The sequence below is a fragment of the Prionailurus bengalensis genome, chromosome E1, assembly GCF_016509475.1.
Source record: "Prionailurus bengalensis isolate Pbe53 chromosome E1, Fcat_Pben_1.1_paternal_pri, whole genome shotgun sequence".
NCBI lineage: Eukaryota > Metazoa > Chordata > Mammalia > Carnivora > Felidae > Prionailurus > Prionailurus bengalensis.
The window spans coordinates 2189566-2212300 of NC_057347.1; the positions used below are offsets into that span (position 1 = coordinate 2189566).

At 60.8% G+C, this 22735-nt stretch overlaps 3 protein-coding genes across 4 annotated transcripts; all 3 read left to right on the forward strand.

The window, feature by feature from the left end:
* Nucleotides 1-99: 99 nt before the first annotated feature.
* ACAP1 (ArfGAP with coiled-coil, ankyrin repeat and PH domains 1) lies at nt 100-12935 on the forward strand. Its single transcript, XM_043582901.1, has 22 exons — nt 100-772; nt 1340-1397; nt 5308-5427; nt 5620-5673; nt 5771-5829; nt 6091-6274; nt 6388-6432; nt 6547-6642; nt 6758-6832; nt 6923-7032; nt 8565-8616; nt 8708-8808; nt 9165-9288; nt 9388-9599; nt 10154-10223; nt 10373-10467; nt 10552-10721; nt 11158-11330; nt 11784-11893; nt 11976-12086; nt 12410-12459; nt 12751-12935. Exons 1-22 carry the CDS (start codon nt 720-722, stop codon nt 12849-12851), a joined length of 2223 nt encoding a protein of 740 aa, XP_043438836.1. The 5' UTR covers nt 100-719; the 3' UTR covers nt 12852-12935.
* Nucleotides 12936-14362: 1427 nt separating this feature from the next.
* Nucleotides 14363-15200, forward strand: KCTD11 (potassium channel tetramerization domain containing 11). The gene has a single exon (XM_043582912.1). The coding sequence runs from the start codon at nt 14427-14429 to the stop codon at nt 15123-15125; it is 699 nt and encodes a 232-aa protein (XP_043438847.1). The 5' UTR covers nt 14363-14426; the 3' UTR covers nt 15126-15200.
* Nucleotides 15201-16267: 1067 nt separating this feature from the next.
* On the forward strand, nt 16268-18615 carry TMEM95 (transmembrane protein 95). 2 transcript variants are annotated; one of them, XM_043582922.1, is made up of 7 exons: nt 16268-16906; nt 17035-17091; nt 17297-17377; nt 17479-17499; nt 17615-17719; nt 17846-17933; nt 18067-18615. In XM_043582922.1, exons 1-7 carry the CDS (start codon nt 16285-16287, stop codon nt 18098-18100), a joined length of 1008 nt encoding a protein of 335 aa, XP_043438857.1. In that variant the 5' UTR covers nt 16268-16284; the 3' UTR covers nt 18101-18615. The 2 variants fall into 2 exon arrangements, with proteins under 2 accessions (XP_043438857.1, XP_043438856.1); XM_043582921.1 differs by having other exon boundaries at nt 17639-17719.
* Nucleotides 18616-22735: the final 4120 nt, after the last annotated feature.

The following is a 22735-nucleotide window of genomic DNA, read 5'->3' on the forward strand; positions in this document are numbered from 1 at the left end:
GCTCCGAGTCGTTGGCCCTGCATGGGTCTGCTCAGCCACAGAGGAGAGGGGCGGAGGGAAGGACGTCTTCATACAGGAAACCACAGCAGGCAGAGAAGCGGAGAAGAAAGCTTGGAACAGCCTGGGGCACTGGACTCAGGGAGGGCCTGGGAGCCCCAGAAGGCCCCCCCCCCACTGCAGCAGGGGGACGGTGGTTGGTGGGACCCCAAAACCACGAATGTACCAATGTCCTCTTTAATTCCTACGACATCTCTGGGCGGGGCGGTGGGGGGGGGGGGAGGTTGTCATGCCCATCTTCCAGATGAGGACACTGAGGAATCCGAGAGCTTGCCCAGGGTCACACACAGTCTCTGAGTGACAGAATCAGGACTGGAGCCTGTATCTGCCAGTCACCCCCAGCCCCCAGCACGGCTAAAGGAGAAAAAATCGGGGAAGGGGACCCTGGTAAGAAGGGGACTGCAGATAGTCTGTGTGGGTGGGGCTGTGGCTTTTCCGCCTGGCCCCGCCTCTGCCCCTCCCAGTACTGCCTGCAAGTGTGAGGTGAGAGCTCTTCCTTGTACACCCCTAACCCTCAGGGAAGGGATTGAGCCCCCTCCCCCACCCCCAGGCTCTCCCCAGGAGAGGACCCCCCCTCCTCCTCCTCACCAACCCCTCCTGGGGCAGGGAGCGCTTCCCCCTGCAGCCCCTGCCCGTCTGACCCCCCTGTGCAGTGGAGCAAGATGACGGTCAAGCTGGATTTCGAGGAGTGTCTCAAAGACTCACCCCGCTTCCGGTAAGTGTGCGCAGGTCTGGGTGGCAGAGGGGGTGAGGTCCGACCCCCATCCCCAATGGACACGCACACACACACACACACACACACACACACAGGCCCTTCCCCAGGCCAGAGGTCCTTCCCGGGAATGACTCTCAGCGGGACAAGATGGAGCTTCTAGGCCACTCAGAGGACTTAGTAGCACCTCTGCTATGAAACCCCCAGACTCTGATGCTCTCTGCCCCCTTCACATGCAGAGGGGGCCTCTCTAGCCCCTCTTACCCCCAGAGCGGACACTACCTCCTCGGCTCCTGGTACCCCCGCCCCTCCCCCAGCACCTGCTGGGGCGGTTAGCAACTTCCTGCCCTCGCCACATCCACCCTCCTTCTGCCCTTCCTGCTCTGGCCTGGGCCCTACTAGCTCTCAGACTGCGCGGAGTGAGGGAGGCGGCCAGGGCTTGCGGACAGGTCCCCGACCCCATCAGCCTTTCCTGTCTACGCCCTTACCCCCTCGCCCCAGCCCCAGCCCTACGGGGGCGCACAGACCAGACGGACCCAAGCTCTGCTCCCGTGACCCCTCTTTTCCCAGAGCCTCTATCGAGCTGGTGGAAGCCGAGGTGTCAGAACTGGAGACCCGGCTGGAAAAGGTGACATGGGCAGGGGACCCAGGATGGGGTAAAGATGAGAGGGGCGAGGCCAGGGAGAAAATTGGAGACCACGAAGGAGTTCCAGGGGTCTTTGAATGCTAACCGTGCGGGGTAAACACTTTGGGGGCCGTAGAGAAGCAGATGGAAGTTCTGCACCCTCAAAGAGCTCGAGGTCCTGGAAGACAAGACTCACTTGTGGGCTTTACTGGGTCAGCTGTGAGCCCGGGCCTCAGGACCGCAAGACCGCTCTGCCCCCAGGGAGCTCACAGCAGCTTTTGGGAGACAAAGCAGTGGGACACTTAAACACGGGACAGTAGGGCCCTCCGTGGCTACTCTCGATAAAATGGGCACACGCACGTGTGAACACTCCCCGCCCCCTTAGCGGGTTTGGTGTTTCTCTATAGCATTTACCCCAGTCTCACGTGTTACATACGTATTGGTGCGTGAGCTTTCTACCGGCCGTGTAACAAGTTATGCCGAATTTAGTGACTTAAAACAACACACATGTGTTGGCATAGTTTCTGTAGGTCAGGAGTTGGGCGCGGCTCAGGGTCCCACGGGCTGCAGTCCATCTGAGGCTCAGGGTTTCCTTCCAAGCTCGCGTGGTTGTTGGCCGACTTCAGCTCCTTGCTGCTGCGGGACTGAGACCTTCACCTCCTCGAAGCTGCCCGGTGCCCTGTCATGTGGCCCTGCCCCTAGACAGCTTGCTTCCTCAAGGCCAGCTGGAGGAGCTTTCTAACTTTTTTTTTCATTTTATTTATTTGACAGAGACAGAGAGAGAGAGCACAAGTGGAAGAGAGGGGCAGAGGGAGGGAGAGAGACAAACTCAAGCAGGCTCCACACTCAGTCCAGAGCCCGTGGAGGGGTTTGATCCCATGACACTGGGATCATGACCTGAGCTGAAATCAAGAGTCAGAAGCTTAACCGACCGAGCCACCCAGGCGCCCCAATGACAAATGAACATATATTTTTTAATTAAACTGTTGTCCTTTGAGTTAATTGCAGACTCACAAGAAGTCACAAAGACAGTAGAGGTCCCATGGACCCATCGCCCAGCTTCCCCCAATGATGGCATTTGGGGTAATGCTAGTACTTTACCAAGAGCAGGAAATTGACGTCGTCATGGTACAATGTCTGTGGACCTTACCTGGATTTTACCTGTTTTGCATATACAGTTGACTTTTGAACAGCATGAACATTAGGGGCACTGACCCCCCCCCCAGCACAGTCGAAAATTTACATGTAATTCTTAAATCCCCAAAAACTTTACTGATAGCCTGCCACTGACCAGAAGCCTTACCGATAACGTAAACGGTTAATTCACACGTATTTTATGTGATATGTGTATCGTACGCTGTCTATACAATAAAGGGAGCTAGAAGAAAGAAAGTGTTATTAAGAAAATCATAAGGGGGCTCCTGGGTGGCTCAGTCGGTTAAGCGTCTGACTTGGGCTCAGGTCATGATCTCACAGTTCATGAGTTCGATCCCCACGTCGGGCCCTGTGCTGACAGCTCAGAGCCTGGAGCCGGCTTCAGATTCTGTGTCTCCCTCCCTCTCTCTCTCTCTCTCTCTCTCTGCCCCTCCTCCACTCACACTCTGTCTCTTTCTCTCAAAAATAAATAAACATTAAAAAAAATATCATAAGGAAGAGGGACACCTGGCTGGCTCAGTCATTGGAGTGCGTGACTCTTAATCTCAGGGTCATGAGTTCAAGCTCCACGATGGGTGTAGAGTTAAATACGTACATACATACATAATTAAATTTTTAAAAAATCAGGGGTGCCTGGATGGCTCAGTTAGGTAAGTGTCCAACCCTGAATTTGGCTCAGGTCATGATCCCAGGGTCATGGGATCGAGCCCCCCATGCCGGGCTCAGACCTAAGTGTGGAGCCTGCTTGAGATTCTCTCTCTCCGTCTCTGCCCCTCCCTCCCTCCCTCACACACCCGGACACGCACGCACTCTCTGTGTCTAAAAGAAAGAAAAAAAGCACAAGCAAGGGAAGATAACATTTACTGTACTGTATTTATCACAAAAAGTCCACTTCTACACGGACCAGCGCGGTTCAAACCCCTGCTGTGCCAGGGTCGACTGTCCTTTTTTTTTCAAAACAAAACAAAACAAAGTCTGTGTGTACCGTTCAACGGCGCTCTGTCACATGCCGGCATCTCGTTCAAGCCCTTAAACTCACCGCAAGGAGCCCTTGAGATACCCTCCCCTGCCTGCTCCGATCCGCTCATCTGTTCTCCTTCTCCGGACGTTTGTCATTGCTACACTGTTACTTAAGTGAAGCCATACGCTGTGTGACCTCTCAAGATTAGCCTTTTTTGTCCTTGTTCTCTCTCGGAATAACGCCCCCCCCCCCCGAAGTTCGTTCGGTTTGCTACACATTAGTACAAGTAGTTCACGTGTGGATAGTTCCTTCCCTTGCGCGGCTCAGGGCTACTCCATTGCATGGACCCCCGAAGAGGCTGCGTTGTGGTTAGTTCCTTGATCGTGACTGACGCTGTCAGTCACCTTCAGGTGAAGCCATACCTCCCTGCAGCCTTCGCGAGCCCTGGGAAGTATTTTTCAGTTTTCAAAAATCCACTGAGAACCCACGTGGCCCAAGATCTCTTGAGCCCCCTCTGCCCAGGATGTTTCCACAGAGGTTCCCTGGTGGTCTCCTGTCCCCGGGGCCTGACCTGAGGGGCTCCACAGACACTTGTTCCATCCCTGTTAGGGTGACTCAGGCCAGAGCCAAGTCGTGTCACCTCAGGATGTAATGCGGTGACTGGTGACCGAAGATAACAAGGGCCAGAGGTCAGGAGATCTCACTTTGGTTTCTGACTCAGCCACCTGGCCCTACCAGAGGGACCCTGCTCAGGCCTGTCAGCTGTCCCCTTGTTTCTTTTATTTATGTATTTAATTAATTGATTAATTTTAACATTTGTTTATTTTGGGGAGACAGAGCATGAGCGGGGGAGGGGCAGAGAGGGACAGAGACACAGAATCTGAAGCAGGCTCCGGGCTCTGAGCCACCAGCACAGAGCCTGATGCTCAAACCTGTGAACCACGAGATCATGACCTGAGCGGAAGTCGGAGGCTCAACCGACTGAGCCCCCCAGGCGCCCCAACTGTCCCTTGTTTCTCAAGCCTCTTCAGTTGTCAGTCGAAGGCGCCAGACAAAATGGACCCTGGGAACACCCCCAACGTGCTGTCCTTGTCCTGGTCTGTTCCTGTTCGTGAGGAAATTGCTCAGTGAGCCCAGAATGGGAAAACTCACAGTAAAGACTGCTAGAATTTATTTATTTAAAAAAAAAAATTTTTTTTTTTTTAATGATTACTTATTTTTGACAGACAGAGAGACAGAGCATGAGCTGGGGAGGGGCAGAGAGAGAGGGAGACACAGAATCCGAAGCAGGCTCCAGGCTCCGAGCTGTCGGCACAGAGCCCGACGCGGGGCTCGAGCCCACAAACCGCGAGGTCATGGCCTGAGCTGAAGTCGGATGCTTAACCGACTGAGTCGCCCAGGTGCCCTTAGACTGCTAGAATTTAAGGCCACTCAGGCAGCACATCCATCCTGTGAGGCAGACAGTTGCGTGAGCAACTGGAGTTTCTGGAAAGCTCTGGAACCAGGCAGCCAGGGCAGGGCAGGGCAGGGAGGGATGCATGGAAGTGGACGCAGCAAGACGGGCTGGAGCCAGCTGACACTGGCTTCGGTGACAGGCCGGGAGGACTTTTCTTCCAAGCACAGGGCAGTGTGAGCAAAGCAGCAGAGAGGAGAAAGCGCCAGCTGTGTGTTCGCAGCTGGGAGTACTGGGCTGGGCCGCAGAGTTGCTTGGGCGAGGCTGGGAAGGAAGGGAGAGGGAGGGGGGGCTGCTGTGAGGGGGTCACACAACTCCCTGCTCCCCCCTCCGTTGCTTCTTAGCTCCTCAAGCTGGGTAACGGCCTCCTGGAAAGTGGCCGCCATTACCTTGCGGCCGGCCGCACCTTCATTGCTGGCATTTGTGACCTGGCCCGTCTGGGTCCTCCCGAGCCCATGATGGCGGTATGTAGCTCCCCACCCCCCCCCCGCCCCAGCAGGCTGGGTGGGGGGCCTGGAACGCAAAGGTCCTCTGGGAGGGGAGGGGAGGGTCGGCCTGGGGTCTGCAGGGCCCAGGCCAGAGCGGGGCTGGGTCCGGAGACGGCGGCCCAGCTGCCCCACGCCTGGTACTCTCTCTCTCTGACTCTCCGTGCCCAGGAGTGTCTGGACAAATTCACCGAGAGCCTCAGCCACAAGCTGGACAGCCATGCGGTGAGCGGAAGCGGCTGGGGCTGGGGCTGGGCTGGGGGAGCCCTGGGCTGTCTGCGGCCTGACCCTCACCTGCCAGTGTCTGCTCCCCTCCCCGCAGGAGCTGTTGGACGCTACCCAGCACACCCTGCAGCAGCAAATCCAAACCCTGGTCAAGGAGTGAGTGTGGGGGGGGGACCCGGTCCTCCGTCCCTCGTCCCGTTACCACGGGGGCCTCCTTCGAGGCAGGAGCCGTGCGGTTGGGGGTTTCGGGTGGCCTGACAGCTGTCCCCCATCCCGACACCTCCTCGGAGGCCTGTCCGGAAGGCCGCGAGCGGGCCTCCACCGGGAACCACTCCGCCGGGGACCATTCTGCTGGGCCGGGGTTGGGGGGGTACAGGAGGGGTACCTGTGGTTGTGTGTTGTCCTTCCATCCCGCAGGGGTCTCCGGGCTTTCCGAGAGGCTCGCCGGGATTTCTGGAAGGGGGCTGAGAGCCTGGAGGCTGCTCTCATCCACAATGCCGAGGTCCCCCGGCGCCGGGCCCAGGAGGCCGAAGAGGCCGGAGCCGCTTTGAAGACTGCGCGGGCCGGGTACCGGGGACGAGCACTGGACTACGCACTGCAGGTGACCGCCCGGCCTGTCCCCCAGGACCCCTCGGGGCTGGAGAGGCCCCGGTGTGCGGTGGGAGGGGGCGCTATGATTTCGAGACTCACCTGACGTCTTTCGGGGGCCCTCAGATCAACGTGATCGAGGACAAGAGGAAGTTTGACATCATGGAGTTTGTGAGTTGGGGGGGCGGCAAGTGCCACGTGACGAGGAGCCTGCTGGGCGGAGGGAAGAGGGAAAGACAGGAGGGTCCCTCGTCACCTCTGCCCCCTGCCCACCCTGTCGCCCAGGTGCTGCGTCTGGTGGAGGCCCAGGCTACCCATTTCCAGCAGGGCCACGAGGAGCTGGGCAGGCTGGCCCAGTATCGCAGGGACCTGGGTGCCCAGGTGGGGCTCCGGAGAGCGGGCGGTGGTGGAGGGAGGGGGGCGCTCCAAGACGCCTCTCCTGGCCCGGTTCAGGAGAGGGGGCTGGGGACATCTGAGACGCCCCTCCCGTGCCCAGTTGCACCAGCTGGTCCTGAACTCGGCTCGCGAGAGGAGGGACATGGAACAGAGGCACGTGATGCTGAAGCAGAAGGTGAGGGTCTCCCCGCCCGCAGGAGGGTGCGCGGGGCCCTGCGCCCCGGCCTCTGCCCGTCAGCTGCCCGGGACCCTCCTGTGCCCCCAGGAGCTGGGCGGGGAGGAGCCAGAACCCAGCCTAAAGGAGGGGCCTGGCGGCCTGGTCATGGAAGGACACCTCTTCAAACGGGCCAGCAACGCATTTAAGACGTGGAGCAGGTGAGGAGAGGACCCCCCGTCACCCACACCCGCTCCGGTGAATGTTTCTTGAGTGGTTTTGTGTGCTAAGCGCAGCGAGAAAACAGACAAAACCCGCCGCCTTCGGGGAACTTCTGTTCCCTCAGCAAAGACACACGGTAAACGCGACAGCGAGTTACGTTACGTTACAAGGTAAGAGTGGCATCGGAGAAAAATAATAAAGCAGGGGATGCAGAGAGCTGCGGGAGGTTGCCGTTTTAAATTAAAAAAAAAAAATTTTGATGTTTGTATTTGAGAGAGACAGAGCGTGAGTGGGGGAGGGGCAGAGAGAGAGGGAGACACAGAGTCCCAAGCAGGCTCCAGGCTCCGCGCTGTCGGCACAGAGCCCGACGCGGGGCTCGAACTCACGGACCGCGAGATCATGACCTGAGCCGAAGTCGGAGGCTCAACCGACTGAGCCCTCCAGGGGCCCCGGGGTTGCAGTTTTAAAGAGGGTGGTCAGGAAAGGCTTCATGAGAAGGTGACTTCTGAGTGAAGACTTGAAAGATATCTGGGGGGAGAATGTTCTAGGCAGAAGGAGGAGCCAGTGCCAAGGCCCTTGAAAAGCCCAGGGCATTGGAGAAACAGAGAGGGCACTTGGGTGAGGACGCGGGAGGGAGGAAGAAGCGGTCGGAGGTGCAGTCGGAGCTCACAGAGACGTGAGCCACGATAGGGCCTTGTCTGCTTCCGGCTTCTGGCTTCCCTAGGGACTTAGGAGCCTCGACAGGTGTGGGACAGGGGTGTCACCTGCTCTGACTCCGCTCCTTCCCCTTCCAGGGCCACTGCCAGCCCATGCAGGATATTTGTGCAAAGTAGAAAATTGCGCCCCTTCCGAAAGAAACTTCCATCTGTCAAAAAGTTGTGGCAATAGACTTGGGGCGCCTGGCTGGCTCAGTCAGTAGAGCACGCAACCCTTGGTCTCTGGGGTTGTGAGTTCCAGCCCCATGCGGGGTGTAGCGACTGTTTAAAAATATACTGCAGAGGAGCCTGGGGGGTGCTCAGTCGGTTAAGCATCCGGGTTCGGCTCAGGTCATGATCTCACGGTTCAGGGGTTCGAGCCCCATGTCAGGCTCTGTGCTGACGGCTCAGAGCCTGGAGCCTGCTTTGGATTCCGTGTCTCCCTCTCTCTCTGCCCCTCCCCTGCTCACTCTCTTTCTCTCTCTCAAAATAAAGAAGCTTAAAAATATATATAGAAATATATATACTATACACATTTTAAAAATTGGAGCCGTTGACCAGTTTTATTGGAAAAGCATTTTACGGCCATCTGCTGGAAAGTTGTCTTCCCAAATGTATCCAATCTGGGTTGTTGGAGTTGTGAACAGCACCGCCTTCCGGGTCCTGACCTGCACGGCTCCGCGGCCCTGTTCTGGAGCATCTGACTGGATGGGACGGTCAGCCCAACCCTCCCAGCAAGATCCTTACGGGGCAGAGGGCGCAGCCTCTGTGCTGTTTCTGTCTCGAGCTCATCCCAGGGCTGCCCGTGTCCACAACTCTCTTTCCGCCTCCTTCAGACGCTGGTTCACTATTCAGAGCAACCAACTGGTTTATCAGAAGAAGTACAAGGTAGGGAGACGCGTCCTGGCTGCCCCGGGCCCAGGGACGCTCCGCCCTGGCTGCAGCCGGCCGGCTGGCCCTCACCACCGTCCCGTTCCAGGACCCTGTGACTGTGGTGGTTGACGACCTTCGTCTCTGCACCGTGAAGCTCTGCCCTGACTCGGAAAGGCGGTTTTGCTTTGAGGTGGTGTCCCCCAGCAAGTGAGTGCAGACGTGGGGGGCGATGCCCTGATGCAGCGAAACCTTTACCGACAGGAAGGCAGGCCAATCGCAGGGGCGTCTTGGGGGCCCCTGTGTAGCACCAGGCATTAACGCTTTGGTGGCTGGATTGGGGGGCAGCCTGGGGGGGGAGGGTGCCTTTAGGGGCAGGGGATGGGGTGACGGGGGATACTTAGAAAGATGGGAACAACTGGTGCCAAATTTCTATCCGGCTGGTATCTCGTATCTCTTTACGGCGGGTACCAGTTGAATGGCAGGTGAATGTCAGCCCGCCTATCCCCCCACGTGGCTCCCCCGGCCTCAGAAGCCTCCCCGCCCCACTGTCCCCTCCTGCCCAGGTCCTGCTTCCTGCAGGCCGACTCGGAGCGCCTCCTGCAGCTGTGGATCAACGCCGTGCAGAGCAGTATAGCCACAGCCTTCAGCCAGGCCCGCCTCGACGACGGCCCCTGGGGGCCAGGCCAGGTGCCTTAACAGGAGGGTGCGGGGGCCCGGCTGCCCAGGGAGACGAGGCACCCCTTCCCCAGGCCCCATGGCCACTCTGTCTCCCCCCGTCTCCCCCAGGGCTCAGGACCCCTGGCCGTGGGCTCCTCCGCCACGCTGGGCTGTGGCGGAACCGCCAGGGGACGGGAATCCGGCGGAGCTGGGCACGTGGCAGCCCAGGTGCAGAGCGTGGACGGCAACGCTCAGTGCTGTGACTGCCGAGAGCCAGCCCCCGAGTGGGCCAGCATCAACCTTGGTGTCACCCTCTGCATCCAGTGCTCCGGCATCCACAGGTCACCACCCATGACCCGAGCGCCAGGGGCTGCTCTCCTTCTGGCTGCGGGGGGGGGGGGGGAGGGGGTTGGAAGCGGGGGGGGGGGGGGAGTTGGGAGGGGGCGGGATTGAGCCCATCACACAGACCCCTCCCTCCCACCCTGTCCTGGCTTCCTTTCTTAGATCCTGGCCGGCCCTGGGCACAGGGTCCTGGTCTGGCCAGAGATGCTTAGTGGCTTGACCGTGGGGTCAGAGGTCTTGAGGGTAGGGGAGCCGCTGGAGAGCAGAGAGAGCAGAGGTCACTAGGCCCCAGCAAGTCTATGAGGCCCTCCGCCCGGGTCAGCCTGGCGGGAGGAGGGGAGCGGCAGGGCGAGAGGAGGGAAACTGAAGGCCCTGAACGTGAAATGTAGGAGGGCGAAGCGGGAGGGTGAGCAGAGCAAGGCCACGTGGCCCGCTGCCCTGCCCCCACCTGGCCAGCACCTCTGCTGCAGGGGGGCCCTGCCTCCAAGTCCTCCTGGGGAGCCGCGGCTCCTGCCACCCCACAAGGGGCCTGACCCCCGCTCTGGCCCTCCAGGAGCCTTGGAGTTCATTTCTCCAAAGTCCGGTCCCTGACCCTTGACTCGTGGGAACCAGAGCTGGTGAAGGTGACTGGTGGGGGGGGGGGGGGGGAGGTCTCCTGATGGGAAGGGGGACTGGGGGGGGGGTCTGAGTCCAGGGGCTGCAGAGCCCTGAGGACTCAGACACTCACCTCTCCCCTCCACCTGTCTCCGCCTCTGCCTGGGCCCACCCGAAGCTCATGTGCGAGCTGGGGAACGTAGTCATCAACCGGATCTATGAGGCCCGGGTGGAGGCCATGGCCGTGAAGAAACCTGGGCCCAGCTGCTCCCGGTGAGGTTGGGGTGTGTGTGGGGGGCTGCCCGCTGTGGGGAAGGAGGGAAGACGGTCCCCTCCTTCCCCACCACACTCTCACAGGCAGGAGAAGGAGGCCTGGATTCATGCCAAATACGTGGAAAAGAAGTTCCTGACCAAGCTTCCGGAGACTCGAGGGCGGAGAGCGGGCCGGGGGCCCCCCAGGGGGCAGCCTCCCGTGCCCCCAAAGCCTTCCTTCCGGCCCCAGCCCGAGAGCTTCAGATCCAGGCCAGGTAGAGGGCTGCGGGGGCATCGACTGAGCCCGGCCGTGTGCCCCGTGGGGAGGGCAGAGTACGGAGGCCCGAGCCTCCCCCTCGCCAGTACTGGGGGGTGGGGGAGGGGGCAGACCACAGCAACACTGGTTTTACCAGGCAAGAGTTTGGGGGTTAAGGGACGAATGGGAAGGAGTGTAGGGCTGGGAATAGGCTGCCGAGGGTGAGTGACCTTGAGCTGGAGAAGGTGGTCGGACAGGGAGAGGTGAGGGACGCTGTCTATCCCCCCCTGCCCCAGGGACCCCACACACACATGCACCTCCCACCCCGCACCATCCCGCCTGCACCTCCTACCGAAGTCCCCAGCGTCCTGAAGGCCCTCCCAGAACTGAGAAACAACCTGTCCCATTAGAGCATCTGCGAACTGTGCTGAGGGTCTCTTCCCACCCCCTAACAGAGCCCCCCTCTGATGACCTGGGCGCCCTCCACCCTGGGGCCCTGCTGTTTCGAGCTGCTGGGCATCCTCCCTCCCTGCCCACCATGGCTGATGCCCTTGCCCACGGAGCTGACGTCAACTGGGTCAACGGGGGTCAGGAGAATGCCACTCCGCTGATCCAGGCCACGGCTGCTGTGAGTCCTGCCCACTGCCCCGCCCCCACTGTTAGGCTCCTTCTCTCCCATTCCCGGGGTTGGGGGGGGGGGGAGTCTGAGCCCTGCTCCTACCCCTCCTCCCACCCTGGAGAGAGTGATAATGATAACCCACAGACACTGGGTTGCGAAGGGTGTGTGATTTGGGCGCAGACAACCTGGGTTTGAATCCAAGCTCCCACCGCTTACAGTTGTGAACCTCTCTGTGCCTCAGTTTGCCCACCTGCGAAATAGGGACAGCATACCTCATGTGAGGCTGGACTGTGGCTTTAACGCATGACCTACTGTAAAAAGCTAGGGCAGAGCCTGACCCAGCCGAACCCTTACACTCCTGGCTCCCCTACCCCACCCTCTCAGCTGATCCCATCCTAAAGTATCTTTGGCCCGCTTCTGAAAATGCCACCTTCTCTCCCCGCTCGCAACTTCTCGCTGCAGAATTCTCTTCTGGCCTGTGAGTTTCTCCTCCAGAACGGGGCGAACGTGAACCAAACGGACAACCACGGCCGGGGGCCGCTTCACCATGCGACCATTCTCGGCCACACGGGGTAGGGGCCGCGGGGATGACGGCTGTGGGAAAGAAGGCTCGGGTAGGCCGAGTGGCCGGCTGACCCTCGCTGTCATTTCTAGGCTGGCCTGCCTGTTCCTGAAACGGGGGGCCGACCTGGGAGCCCTGGACTCAGAAGGCAAGGACCCGCTGACCATCGCCATGGAAACAGCCAACGCTGACATCGTCACCCTGTGAGGAGGCCTGCGGGGCGGGGCTAGAGCTTGCCCTGCCCCCTTGGGGCGGGGCTAACGCCCAGCCGGCCTGGGCCAGCTCCGGGACTCGGCTGGAGAAGTGCTGTCCCCAGCGTAGATTGGGGCGTGGAGTAGGAAGGGGGCCGGGTAGGGTCCAGGGATGGTGAGTTCGTCCTGAGTGAGGGACGTCGATGTTGTTGAACGCCTTTAAGCACTGGACCCCGGGGGAGCAGATGAATTAAACCACCCAGCTTACAGGATGGGAAGTCCGAGTGGGGGGAGTGAAGCAAAAGTCATTCATACGTTCGTTGCTTCCCCTTCAGGCTACGACTGGCAAAGATGAGGGAGGCCGAAGCGGCTCAGGGCCAGGCAGGTAACGTGCCCTCCGCCCCCGCCCACACTGTAATTCTGGGCTTCTGGCCCCCGAAGCCCGGTCCCCGTCGCGCCCAGCTGCACTGATTAATGTCATACTTTTGCAACAAATCTGTGTGGGGCGCAGCTGGTGCGCCGGGGCCTCGGAACAAAAGGGAGAACCCGCGAGGGCGCTGCGCGCCGGCGCTGCTGTCCCTCCGGCCACGCCGCCAGCGCGCCCGCGGGCCGCGGGTCCCCCCACCCCCATCCCGCGCTCGGCCGCGCCCGCCCAGCCCTCCCTCCCCCCACCCAGGAGACGAGACGTATCTGGACATCTTCCGCGACTTCTCCCTCATGGCGTCGGACGACCCGGAGAAGCTGAGCCGGCGTAGCCACGACCTCCACACTCTTTGATCCCAGGCCTTCGTGGGCCCGCAGCCCCCAGTCCCCTCTCCCCGGCCGCCGGCCCCTCGGTCAATAAAGCCGCCGTGCTTTGCGCTTCCCGTCGTGGTTCTTTGGCAGGGCGCCGCCTTCGGGCCGGGCCGGGGACTGGGCGCCGCGGCTGCCAGGGTGCGCGGGCGGTTGGGGTTTGCGAGCTCGAGTCACGCGAGGGGCGCCTTCCGGACAAACTAGGTGGTAGCTTCGGCCGCAGCCCTGGCGCCGGGCGGCCCCGAGGCGGGGCTCTCGGGCTCGGGCGACGTGGCCAGACGAGTCCGGCCGGGGAGAGGCCGCCCGCGTGGGCTGGGGGCCGGCCTTCCGTAGGGGGGGTAGCTGGCGTCGGGCCGGGACGGAGAGGCTGGCTTCGGCCACCCCGGCCGGGAGGCATCCCCGGAATGCGGCGGCTCAGCACCCGCCCCCTCGGGAATTCCCTGCGTGAGCGAGCGGGGAGGGCACCGCCTCCAAGCCGGGGACCGCCGGGCCTGGGGGCCCTCGTCGAGCTGCGGACGTGAGGCCCGGCACACCTGCGGGGCCTGCGGGGCGGACGCGGCCGCATCCGGAGCGACGCACCTGAGTCACCCTGCGGACCCCACCCCCGCCCGCGTCCGCCCGGGTCCGCCCGTGTCCGCTCGTCCAGCCCGTCCGCCCCGTCTCTCCGGTTCCAGACTCTCGGCTCCCACCTCCTCCCCGGCCGCGCGAGCCGGGCGGGGGCGGGGGGCGGGGCGCCAAGGGGGCGGGGCTGTCTCTTAAAGGGCTCCCAGCCGCTGCCCTTAGGCCACTTCCTGGGGGCGGAGAGGACTTCGGCGGCTGCGGCGACACCCGTGCAGGCGGCGGCGCCCGGGTCCCGAGAACCCCGGGCGGCTTCCCTCAGAGTCCTCCGGCGCGCCCGGCTCGCTCTGAGCGTGCGCCCTCGCTCCCCAGCGGATCCGGAGCCGCTCCGCCGCCAGCAGCGCTCAGCCCCGCCTCCGTCGCCAGAGACCCGCGCCGAAGCCAGGCCCTACCGGGCCTCCGACTGGCCCCCGGCGCCGTGCGCGGACTCGCCCGCGGCGACAGCCATCGACCCGAGAACTCGGAGGCTGGGTCCTTCCGAGGGTCGGCCTGGGCTCGCCACCGTCACCTGCTGGCTGGACTCCGGAAACCGGCTGTCTGAAGACCGCAGAAGAGACTTGCTGACCCACCGCCCTGCATCGAATGCGTCTGGGCCGAAAGCTCCCTTCCCTCTCTGGCTTCTGTTCTTTTCGGCCGGCCGTGTCTGTGCCCGGAAACCATCCCCCACTACCAACGTAGCTGGGGTGAGCCCTAAATCTTCCTGCCTTGTGTTCCGACCTGTGCATCCAACCCCGAGAGAGTCTGAACGAACCTTAGGACCCAGTTCTGCCCACGCCCGCGGAGTTTGCGTTTTCTTCTCTGTCGGTGTCTCCTGTACTCCCCAAAATTTCGCCTCCTCCTGTGCCCTCTTCGCCCCCCTCTTTTGGGGGCCCCGTGACCCTGAATGTGGGGGGCACACTCTATTCCACCACTTTGGAGACCCTGACTCGCTTCCCAGACTCCATGCTGGGGGCCATGTTTAGGGCGGGCACCCCCATCCCCCCCAACCTCAACCCCCAGGGAGGTGGCCACTACTTCATCGACAGAGATGGCAAGGCCTTCCGGCACATCCTCAATTTCCTGCGGCTGGGCCGCCTGGACCTGCCCCGTGGCTACGGGGAGACGGCCCTGCTCAGGGCAGAGGCGGACTTCTACCAGATCCAGCCCCTCCTGGATGCCCTGCGGGAACTGGAGGCCTCTCGGGGAACCCCCGTGCCCACAGCTGCCCTGCTCCATGCAGATGTAGACGCCAGCCCCCGCCTGGTGCACTTCTCCGCTCGCCGGGGCCCACACCACTATGAGCTGAGCTCTGTGCAGGTGGATACGTTCCGAGCCAACATCTTCTGCACCGACCCCGAGTGCCTGGGCGCCATGCGGGCCCGATTTGGTGTGGCCAGTGAGGACAGGGCAGAGGGAGGCCCTCACTTTCGTCTGGAGTGGGCCCCCTGTCCCGCAGAGCTCCCTGAGGTGGAGTATAGGAGACTGGGGCTACAGCCTCTGTGGACTGGGGGGCCGGGGGAGCTGCGGGAGGTGGTGGGCACGCCGGGCTTCCTGGAGGAGGTGCTGCGGGTGGCTCTGGAGCACGGCTTCCGCCTAGACTCCGTCTTCCCTGACCCCGAGGACCTGCTCAACTCCCGATCTCTGCGCTTTGTGAGGCACTGAAAACGCGGCCCTCCCGTCTGCCTGGGAGGGGGAGAGAACGGACAGCAAAGAGAATGAGAGACTCCCCCCCCCCCCCACCTCCGAAGCCTCTTCTTAGCTCTGCCTCTGGAGCTGTGAGGGTCAGGGGTGCACCTTGACTGGAGCCCAGATGTGGGCAGGAGCTCCTGAACCTGAGCCGTGCAAAGGGTCTGGCTTGGTGCTAATCCTGGGAGGGGCGGGGAAGATCCCCTGGCTTGCTCTTGCCCGAGGCTGGGGGCCTGCAGTGTCTCCCCGTTGGAGCTCAGTATTCAAGGGTCTAGAGAAATAGGGACACCTCTCTGCCCAGGCTAGGCCTCGCAGAACCCGGGGGGGGACTGAAGTGTGGGAGAAAGGAGGACTTTGAACTGCTCTGATGTGGTCTCCTGGACCGTGGCTTCTCCTGCGGCTGGATGGCCTGGCCAGGCCTGACCGAAGACAGACCAGAACATTCTGGAATATGGGAAGGGGGATCCTTTGCTCTGTCTCAAGTCACCTCCTGAGGGAGACAGAGAGGCCACACCCCACCCCACGGTGGCCTAAGGGAGCTAAGGAGAATCCCCATTTACTATGGGGCTGGAGCCCCACACTCTAGAAAGCCAAGTTTTTAAAGGACCCTCCATTGATGGTGGAGCTGGCCTTTGGGAAGAGGGTGGCATCTTCTTGGGCCTTGGCCTTACTGCCTTCATGTGTGCACGCGTGTCAGTCAGAGTGTGTCTGAGCGACGTCTGGGCCTCTCACATCCAGGCTCCCGTCCGTGTGACAGTCTCTCCGTGGTCTCTGCCTGTGCAGGCCTGTTTGGGGTTGCCCAGCAACTGCTTTGGCGCTGGGTATGTCTGCCGTATGGGTGTGAGTAGATTGAGAATTAGTAGTTGAATCACGAGGGGGTGTGTGTGTGTGCGTGCACACACGTGTGTTCGCCTCCCCGCGTAGGCGCGAGGGGCCTGTGGAGGCCTGGGGCGCCAGGGGCTTCCTGGTGAAAGGTAAGAGAAGTCACTGGGCCCCGCCGGCCCTTGGAGGCCTGTGCAGAACTCTTGGTTGCTAAGGCAACCGTGGGCCTGTTGCTAGGAGAGAGCTGGGAAGGCCCAAGGCGGCCCAGGGCAGAGGGGAGATGAACAGAGGAGGCCGGGAGCGTTGGGGGAGGATGTGGTTTCTGGGTCCCCGAGGGATGGGATCCTCACGCACGAGTTCTTCACGGTGGGAGGCGGGGGCGGGGGGGGGGGGGGCGGGCTCACTCGCTGTTTATCGCGGGTCACGAACTTACAAGAAGAAAAATAAAATTGCTTTTTGGAACCTCAAACTTGTAAAGGCTGCTGCTGAGGGCCAGGGTGGGGGTGGGGGGCACTGCCCCTTTGCAGCAGAAGCCCTGCGTTCTCTGCCCAGTCTTCTTCTGGCCCCCAGTTCCTTGGGCCCCTGCTTTGCCCTAGCCAGAGACGGAGCGGTGGTGCTGTTCCAGAATGCTCTAGAACCCCGAACCCCGGCTGTTCCGGAACAGTCTAGAACCTCTGGGCAAAGGGTTGGATCCAGGATCGAAGCATTCCAGGCCTTCCCAGCCTACATGGGGCCAGCCTCCCTGTGCCACCCGCTAGCGGGCCTCATGTGGACGCTGGCACTAGGTGGGGTCTTCCTGGCAACCGCCCAGGCCTGTGTCCTCTGTCACCTCTCAGACCGTGACCTGTCGGGCCGCCTGGCTCGACTCTGCAACCAGGTGAAGGCTCGGTGGGAGACCTGTGAGGCCTCCTGGACCTTCCCGGCCTTTGCCTTAGGTAGGATCAGACATCCAGGGCCCGGCCCGGCAGCATGTGGCTTCCCAGCTGAGCCCTTCGGCCACCACCTGAGTCCCCAGCCCTGGGAAAGTCAGGAAAGAGTCACAGGTCCTTGCCTGTCTCCACAGATGAGGTGTCCACAAACAAAGTCATAGAGAAGACTCACAGAGTCCTGAGGGTCATGGGTGAGATCAAGGGCGAAGGCATGACCCAGGGGCTTGGATGGGCACCAGGGAGGGGGATGGGAGGAGGGACCTGGGGAGTCAGGGAAGGGTGCAAGGCAGGTGGAGACGACGGGAAGGTGTAACCGGGGAGGCGCTGGGTGAAGCGTGGGAGGTACGCCTGCCCTGGGGAGGCCCTGGGCAATACAGCTGCCCTCTGTCTCCCCAGAGATCAAAGGGTCTCCCTCCTCACTCCCTTTATATTGGCAATGGCTGCAAAAGGTCAAGTTTCCCGAGTACACCAGGGAAGGTACTGACGCGGGCAGGGACCGGGGCACCCGGGCTGTCCGGTGAAGGGGTGTGTGGCTGAGTGTCTCCTCTCCCCCCACCCCTCCTTGTCTCTGGTTTCAGCTTTCTGTGCTCCCGCCTGCCGTGAGTAGAAAAGGGAAGGGGTAGGTGAGGACGGGGGACCCGAGGAGAGCCTGGCGGTGGTCCCGGAGGGAGTGGGGTACTCTGGAAGGTGGGAGCCGGGACTCCCCCGCCCCAGCTCCGGCCCCGCCGTCTCCTGCAGGGGGCAGCACCGTCCTGTACAACTGTTCCACCTGCCAGAGCTTTGCCGTGCACTGCTGGCCTCTAAAGCGCTGCCTCCCAGGTTCCGCTCCCCGCCCTCGCCTCACCCCTGCTCAGATCTCTGATCTCGGGCTCCCCCCCACCCCGCTCCGCCACAAGGACAAGCGAGGTCCCCAGGATCACTCACTGCTTCCTGGGTTCCCTGCAGGAAGTCACGATCTTCGGGAAGCCAGGATTCTGCTCCTCTCTGTGTTCATAACTGTCCTGCTCCTGGGCGTGCTGAGCCTCGTGGTGGAGTGAGTGGGCAGGTGGCGGGTGTGGCCTCGCCACCCTTGACCCCCCAGCACCTTCTACCACCGTCCCTGTGCCCTCTCCTCCCGGCTGCCTGCCCTGCCCCTCTCAGGCCCCCCATTCTCTGTGTCCCCTCAGGTCCAGACACCTCAAAGCAAAAAGTGACATGTGAAGACAGCCTCCCAGCCCCCACGTCCTTTGGAAGGGACCCGCCAGCCCCTCACTTCCAATCCCAAAGGCTCAGCCTTCCAGACCCTAAACCCAGCCGCCTCCGTGATCCCAGTGTCAGATGGCCTCCAGGGGCCCAGGCACCCACAGCTGGAAAGTTCCTCCCCTCTGGCCCTCAACTAATCAGCCAGAAGCAGTCACTGATTCCAGGAAAATGGCTACAGGAGGAAAGAACCCCCTCCACACACACACACACACACACACACACCGCCGCCCCCACACCCCCTTCTGCCTGTTCTCGGAAAGCGGGGGCTGTTTGCCCCAGAAGCTGCTCTTGGCCCTCCTCTGACTGATTGGGAATCCGGGAACGAGGGTTCTGGAAAACTCCCTCCCTTTAGAGTGGCGACCACATCAGTCAGCCTGCTGGCATGCTATCCCTCCATTTAACATTGTGAAGCCTTGGCCTCCCACAGAGGCCTCCCTCCTGCCAAGATCAAGTAAACCTGCTTTTCAGTGGCCTCCGCCCGGGCCTGGCCTCTGTCTACAACTGGGGAGGGCGGAGGGGGGACGGGAGACTCGGTGTGGCACAACAGTTCTCAACTGGGTGGGGGGTGGATTTTACACCCCAAGAGACGTTCGGCAACATCTGGAGACATTTTTTATTGCTTCGATCGGGGGATGTGCTACTGACATTTAGGGGGTACACACGAGCAATGCCGCTGGCACCTTATGATGAACGTGGGCGTCCTCTGCGACACCGAGTTGATCTGCCCGACACCTCCGTCGTGTGTGGTTCAGAGACCCTGGCGTTTAGTCCGCTGGCTATCAGGAGCTTTGGGTTGGGTAGATGGACAAGGAAACATAAAGAGAGGCCTGTCGTCAACCCCAAGTCTCCGTCGGAGGGGCTGGGCCTGGAAGGGATCCTGACACACACCTAGCCCGGTGGTTTTCAAACTGGGTATCTAGAGGCTCCAGGGCAAAGGTTCTCATCCGGCTGCACATCGAAGTCACCTGGGCCTTAGGTCCAGAGATTCTGAATTTAGTGGTGTGAGGGGGGGCCTCAGTGAATCTAACTTACAACCAGCCAGGGCTAGCACCGTTGTTTTTGGGGTGTCCATAAGGGTCCTGGGGATGGGGAGGGTGCCTACTCCTTCTAGGAAAGTACATTCGATATTATTGTACACATTCTGGTCCAATCCCTTCATTTTATACCAAAAGGAGGGAAGGAAAGAAGGAGGGAGGAAGGAAGGAGGGAGGAAGGAAGGAGGGAAGGAAGAAGAAAGGAAGGAAGGAAGGAAGGAAGGAAGGAAGGAAGGACAAAGGAAGGAAGGAGGAAGGAAGGAAGGGGGAAGGAAGGAAGGAAAAAGACCCGAAGATCATATGCCAAGTTCTTACAACCTGCCCAAGATCATACAACAAGTCACGTCCATTCACCTGACGGACGCTTAGCGAGTACGCGTCGGGTGCCAGGCAGCGTCACTGCCCAGCCTGGGGTGAGAAGCCACGACTGCTGACCGCCCGGGCACCACGGCCCCCTCGGGTCTGCAGCAGCCCTTCCCTAGCCCTTCTTGCCTGTGGAATACAATAGGCCTGGCCCTTGACCCTGACTTTCAAGACTCTCCATCAGCAGCTCCCCACGTCTTACTTGGTCCTCGTGCCAGAGCTCACCCATCTTGGCCCTAAGTGGAATCTCCACCCGAACGCCCCACAAGCCTGTCGGAGTCACGAGTCCAAACCCACCTTCCTCCCCGACCCCGCCTCCTCCTCGTGATCTCCCTCTGGGCTAATGGCGGTGCCAGGAGGAAGGGACATCCCCTTCCTCTCCCGCCGCATGCCTGCTTCTCATCAGTAAGCCGTCCACCTTCGTAATCCTTTTTGGAATCTGGCCCCCGTGTGTCCCCGGAGCTTTATCTCAGCTCTGCCCGCCCCGCAGCCCCGCTGAATCACTTGCCCACTTTGTTTTCTCATGGCTCCTTGCCTCTGCCCAGGCTTGTTCCTGTACCCGGGATGCCCTTCTCCTTTGGCTCCGACATCACCTCTTCTGAGAAGCCTTCTCGGAGCTCCTGAGGCAGAGTAGAATGTCCCTTCTCCAGACATCTGTCATGGGGCGCCAACGTCAGGTGGGGGGGGTTCCTTAAAAATCTTCCTTCTCGACCATGTGCTACCCTATAAAGCTGCTACCTGAGGTTTTGTCTCTGCCTCCCCAGAACCGGGCCCGCGGTGACAGCAGGAAGCATCTCTGGCCATCTTGATCCCTCCTCTTCTGAACCTTGGTGACAACCCCCCCCCCCCCCCCCGCACATGAGTTTTTCATGAACTTGTGACACAGGAGGCCGGCGGGGCTGGTGTTTTCTGTGCAGGGAAGGCCGACGGCCTGCCAGGCCAAGGCTGGTTCTTCTGAGCCCCTCACAAAATAAGAGGGGCCACGAGGGCTCTGGCAGTTTTAAACCACGGACCCTAAAGCCTTTGACATGCCTCCTCCATCAAGAGGTAGGGTCTCTGTAGCCTTCCCTTGAACGTGGGCTCTACGACGGGTTGACCAACCGAATGAGGCAAAGTGAACTGGGCCACTCCCTGGGCCAAGGCCTTGAGAAACTGGCAACTTCTGCCCTCTGCCTGTGAGGACATTCACTCTGAAACCCAGTGACCATGCTGTGACGATGTGCAGGCTACAGGGAGAGTCCACCCTGCGGCGGAGGGGGGGCGGGTTCCAGTCCCTGCTACCACGGGAGCGATAATACAGCCCCCAGCTGTCAGGTCACCTGCAGACTTTGCGTTTTTCCAATGATGGCCCCAGACCCAGTAGGGCAGAGAACTTGTCCCCACCTTGTCCTCTTGGAGTTCCAGACTCTCAGAGCCCAGGAGCGTGATCAAGTGGTTGGTTTAGGCCACTAGATTATCACTACTCAGCAGTCGAGGACAGTGGGGACAGAAGAAAGGAGCCTGGGACTGGGCGCCTAAGGGCCTCACGACACAACTGGCTGTGTCACCATCTAGCTACGTGCAGGAGAAACATCACTCACCAGCTTCAGCCTTAGTCTTCCTACCGGTGCGGAGCCCGAAGCAGGGCTTGAACTCACGAACTGTGAGTTCATGACCCGAGTGGAAACCAAGAGTCGGCTGCTTAACTCTTGAGCCACCTGGGCGCCCCCCTACCTGCAAAGTCAATGTTAATGGTGGCTAATGTACGGAGATGATGTGTCAGACACAGCCGGTTAGCTAAAGCTGTGTAACAAATGATGCCAAAGGTTAATTGTCTAAGGCAATAAACATCATCTCATAGTTTCTGTGGGTCAGAAATTCGGGAGAAGCTTCCCCGGGTGGTTCTGGCTCATGGTTTCCCATGAGGGTGCTTCAAGACGTCCGTCAGGGTTGCGGAAGTCTAGGGTTTGACTGGGGCCGGAGGATCATCTCTCAAGATGTCTCACTCACGTGCCTGGCAGGTTGGCGTTGGCTCGTTGGCGAGAGGCCTCAGTCCTTTGACTCGCGGAGCCCCTCCACAGGACTGCTTGAGCGTCCTCATGACCTGGTGCCTCGGTTCCCCCAGAGCGAGGGGTCCAAGAGAGCGGGGCAGAATCCTCGCGGTCTCGTACGAGCTCACTCGGAAGTCACACACCATCCTTTCTGCGACATCCCTCTGATGACACAGAGGAGCCCTCGTCACTGTGGGAAGGCACCGCATTCAACAGTGCTGGTGCCGGGAAGGAGTTTCATCGGCAGCCGCTTGGCTACCGGCTGGCGACCACCCAGCTGTGTAGACACAGCTAATTCTCCAATGACACCGAAGGTACGTACTGCAAACAGCTGCATCTCGAAGAGGAGGACACGGAGGCCCAGAAATGGGAAGTAACTTGCTCAGATTCACAGGGGGGTAAGTGATAGAGTCACAAGATGCCAACTCAGGTGGTCCGGCTCCCAAGGCGGGGTCTAAGCTACCATGACCCTGAAGACAGACCTTCAGCTCCTCTGTGGCCCGGAAGGAACAGGGTGGATTCAGGACCGCTTCTACTCCGGAAAGCCAACCAACAGACGCGTACAGGGTGGTGGGCTGGTGACTCCAAAAACTAGCAAGATAAATGCAGCCTGGGAAGGATGGGACCTGGGGATGGGGTGGGATGGGAACGGGAGGGTTTCACCCAAGGGTCTAGGGAGAGCCAAACTTGGGGGCCCAAACAGTGAGAAAGCAGGGACGGGTTGACCAGAGAATGCTTACGGTGAGGTCTGGGCACTCCCGTCCCCATCACTACCAGCAAAGGAGCTCTTGGCGTCAAAAAGTCTCCTTGGCCTCACCCTACCCAGATGGCATTGTCTCACCCACTTGTTCAACAAGGGTTACTGAACACTTACTGTACGAGCCAGGCACAGGACTGGGCAAGAGGGACGTGGCAATACCCAGGCGAGATAAAGTCCTTTTCTACCCGGAGCTTGGAATCTAGCAAGGGAGACAGACAAGTTTCTGGCAAATTCTACAAGAACAACGAGTACGATGATGGGAAGGCGCAGGGATCTTGGGGTTTGGGGGGAGGGAGCAGATCAGGGAGGGACAGGCTTCCTGCTGCGCTCAGCCAGAATGGGATAAGGGCGGGAGGACTTCCAAGCAGAGGGAAGAGCCACACAAAGGCTCCGAAGAGAGGTGATT

Coding starts and splice junctions, on each gene's coding strand:
- ACAP1 (XM_043582901.1), top strand. CDS start 720: ATGACGGTCAAGCTGGATTTCGAGGAGTGTCTCAAAGACTCACCCCGC. Junction 773..1,339: donor AAAGACTCACCCCGCTTCCG/GTAAGTGTGCGC, acceptor CTCTTTTCCCAG/AGCCTCTATCGAGCTGGTGG. Junction 6,643..6,757: donor GCAGGGACCTGGGTGCCCAG/GTGGGGCTCCGG, acceptor TCCCGTGCCCAG/TTGCACCAGCTGGTCCTGAA.
- KCTD11 (XM_043582912.1), top strand. CDS start 14,427: ATGCTGGGGGCCATGTTTAGGGCGGGCACCCCCATCCCCCCCAACCTC.
- TMEM95 (XM_043582922.1), top strand. CDS start 16,285: ATGTGGTTTCTGGGTCCCCGAGGGATGGGATCCTCACGCACGAGTTCT. Junction 17,092..17,296: donor CAGAGTCCTGAGGGTCATGG/GTGAGATCAAGG, acceptor CTGTCTCCCCAG/AGATCAAAGGGTCTCCCTCC. Junction 17,378..17,478: donor TCCCGAGTACACCAGGGAAG/GTACTGACGCGG, acceptor CTCTGGTTTCAG/CTTTCTGTGCTCCCGCCTGC.